At 55.4% G+C, this 2,591-nt stretch overlaps 2 protein-coding genes across 2 annotated transcripts in view; both read right to left on the minus strand.

The window, feature by feature from the left end:
* GPATCH3 (G patch domain containing 3) overlaps positions 1-2,452 on the minus strand; it is a 4,121-nt gene extending 1,669 nt beyond the window's left edge. Inside the window, exons 1-4 of the mRNA XM_009334671.1 lie at positions 2,428-2,452; positions 1,929-2,347; positions 436-610; positions 10-69 (exon numbers count right to left, since the gene is read on the minus strand). Of these exons, the coding sequence (XP_009332946.1) occupies positions 10-69; positions 436-610; positions 1,929-2,347; positions 2,428-2,452 (679 nt within the window). The remainder of the gene's footprint in view (positions 1-9; positions 70-435; positions 611-1,928; positions 2,348-2,427) is intronic.
* Positions 2,453-2,507: 55 nt separating this feature from the next.
* The window catches only part of NR0B2 (nuclear receptor subfamily 0, group B, member 2), a 7,493-nt gene continuing 7,409 nt past the window's right edge, over positions 2,508-2,591 (minus strand). Inside the window, exon 4 of the mRNA XM_009334672.1 lies at positions 2,508-2,516. Within this exon, the coding sequence (XP_009332947.1) occupies positions 2,508-2,516 (9 nt within the window). The remainder of the gene's footprint in view (positions 2,517-2,591) is intronic.

The raw sequence follows: 2,591 nt of genomic DNA on the forward strand, positions 1-2,591 counted from the left end.
CTCAGATACCTTTGTCATAGTAGATGCTCACGTCCACGTCCCAGTCATCCGCAGTCTGCTCATCAAAGTCTGCCAAGAGAAGGAGAGCACCGGTTTTGGTGATGGTTGTGGAAGTCTGACACGGAAGAGCTCTTTGCTGGTGGCCCAGCTCCCTATTTTCTCCAAGAAAACGGGTAGGAAACGGCATTAGAGACTCCGCAAACCACAGCGCTTGCACAACAGGCTGCCAGTAGGACCGCTGGGGTCTCTGGCGACTGGACTGAACCACTGCAGGTTTTGCGATCGAGGGAAGGCTTAAAAAGCGATGGCAAGATGCCCGTATGTGTAGCTGACCTGGCGTGCTCGTATGGGGTTATACTTGATTCACCTGCAGGGCTGGGCCCCCCACCTCGTGGTGGTTAGTTTGTGGCTCAGCAACACAAACACCAACGTTACCTCCATTCTTCTCCTGCCAGTACTGAGCATCCGTGTAGAAGACAAGGCCAGAGCCGCCTTTCTCCCACTTCAGCTCAATCTCCTCTTCAAAGAGCCGCTCCTCCACACGGTCCTGCTTGGTCACGTCCTCGTGCAGAGCCTCGTGTCGCTCCCACTCCTCACAGGTATCATCGTCCTGCAAAGGAGCCGGTGAAAGGGGGGGGCGACACCGACGGCGCGCAGCCCCCTCCCTGTTCCCCCGACCCTCGCGGCTCGTCGCAACGCCTTCCCTCCGAAACAGCTTTGTCAACAGAGCTCGTCTCAGCCTGCTGTTTTCAGGCACTAACACGACCGGCACCGATGACCTCATTCCCCTGACTAATGCCATCTTCAGAGTCAGCAGACAGAAGTGGTGAAAAATACCACATCACACCCACTTCACGGCATGCTTTCAGCGGCGTACCCAATCTGCAAGGCAAAGATGCCCATTTAAGGAGCAGGTGTGCTGCACGTAAAGTCAGCACTAGCAGCAAATTAATTCCGCTCAAGCTGATCCCTAAAGAGATTGCGTCGGTTCCAGCGGAGCAGCTCGCTGGCACAGACGCGGGTCAGACTGACAGCTTTACTGCCGCCTGCCCAGTTCTGGGCAGAGCCCTCCACGGAAGACATTAAGCAACTGAGGAACAGCCAAAAAAATGACTAGAGATCCAGGAAACAGAGCGTGTGAGAAACGGCTAGAGGAGTCTGTTTAGTCTGGAGAAGAAAAGACCGAATAAAAAGTTTGTAAAGGAGGGAACAAAGCGTTCTCTGTGTCCGCTGTTGCTGGGAGAACCTAATGGGATAAAACTGCAGCAAAAATTTGCCATCTAAGTTAATTCTGGTAGAGCAAGGAACGGGAATGGCTTGCCTCGGGATCGTGCTGCCTCTGTAATGACAGAGGTTAGCGAGAACCGGCTAGACAGGCGTCTGTCAGGGGGAGGGAGCGAGAGAGTCTCCGGAGAGCCCGTCCAGCTCAGTTTTCTAGGAGTCTTTGTCACGAAAGCCATTTTTCTCAGAATGACTGACTTCAATCACAGAGGCATTCAAAGTCAACCATTTGTACAGCTCCATGTGTCGTTTCCAGCACACAAACGCGTTCCCGACTCGCCGGTCACCTCATTGACGAGCAACAGCAGAGCCGGGCCAATCCGCCACGCAGCAGGGCAGGGATCTGCTCCCGCAGCACCAGCCTCCGCCTGCGCTCGCTCCTCTGGACCAAACCCTTTGGGCTCAACCCCTACAACCGGCTTGATTGGGACAAGCCGTTTCGGAGGCGTTAATGCCCGCACCGCTCACGCGCCACGGGGCTCAGTGCACCAAGACGCGAACAACCGTATTTTAACGCCATTTTTAGACGAGTGATTGATACAATACAATTAAAAGATTAAAAATGAGCTCCGGGAGAGTTATAGCCGCCCTCCCAGCTTTGCAGCTACAATAGCTAACCTTGGACGGCGCTAGAAAAATCCACTTACGTCATCCGAGCGCGACTCCTCTTCCTCCTTCTCCTGCCCCTCCTCATCTTCCTCAGCACTGGCCGGGTGAGTCACCTCAGACCTTGCCACAGGCCCCTCTTCCTCTGTGATCTCATCCCCCGTAGCAGTGTAAACTCTTTCTTCTTCTATAACTGCCTCAGCGTCCTGGTATTCAAAAGGCACGTTCCCGTACCTGCGGGACGAGCCCGTCTTTGGGAAATCCAGCTGCAATTTCTTGATAATCCGGGGAGGCAGCCTGCAGGCCCGGATCAGCTCCAGAAAAACTTTCAGGGGGGTGCCCACGTTCCCATAAGGCATGAAGGAAGGGGGGTTGAACTCGGGCAGCCGCTTCAAGTCTGCTTCCACGACAGATTCACCCGCGGCCGTCTTGTCCCCGCCGCAGGGAAACGTCTCCGTGCCTGGAGAAGAGAAGGAATGGTTTTGTGGGGGAACACGCGCTCCAGCAGAGAGGGGTAAATCAGGGGAGGGACGGGCAGACCCCAAACTGACTCCTCTTGCCTCATAATGGATTTAAGGCATTAAGGAAACTCCCTGAGGGGTTTCAACCACCCGGTACCCTCAGGTTGCCTGCCGGGACCCGCAGAGGTGGGATCCGGTGCCCAACGGGTCCTCCGGACCCCTCCAGGCCCATGAGGGGAGGCC

Source organism: Pygoscelis adeliae, unplaced genomic scaffold (assembly GCF_000699105.1).
Source record: "Pygoscelis adeliae isolate BGI_AS28 unplaced genomic scaffold, ASM69910v1 Scaffold422, whole genome shotgun sequence".
NCBI classification, from domain to species: Eukaryota; Metazoa; Chordata; class Aves; order Sphenisciformes; family Spheniscidae; genus Pygoscelis; species Pygoscelis adeliae.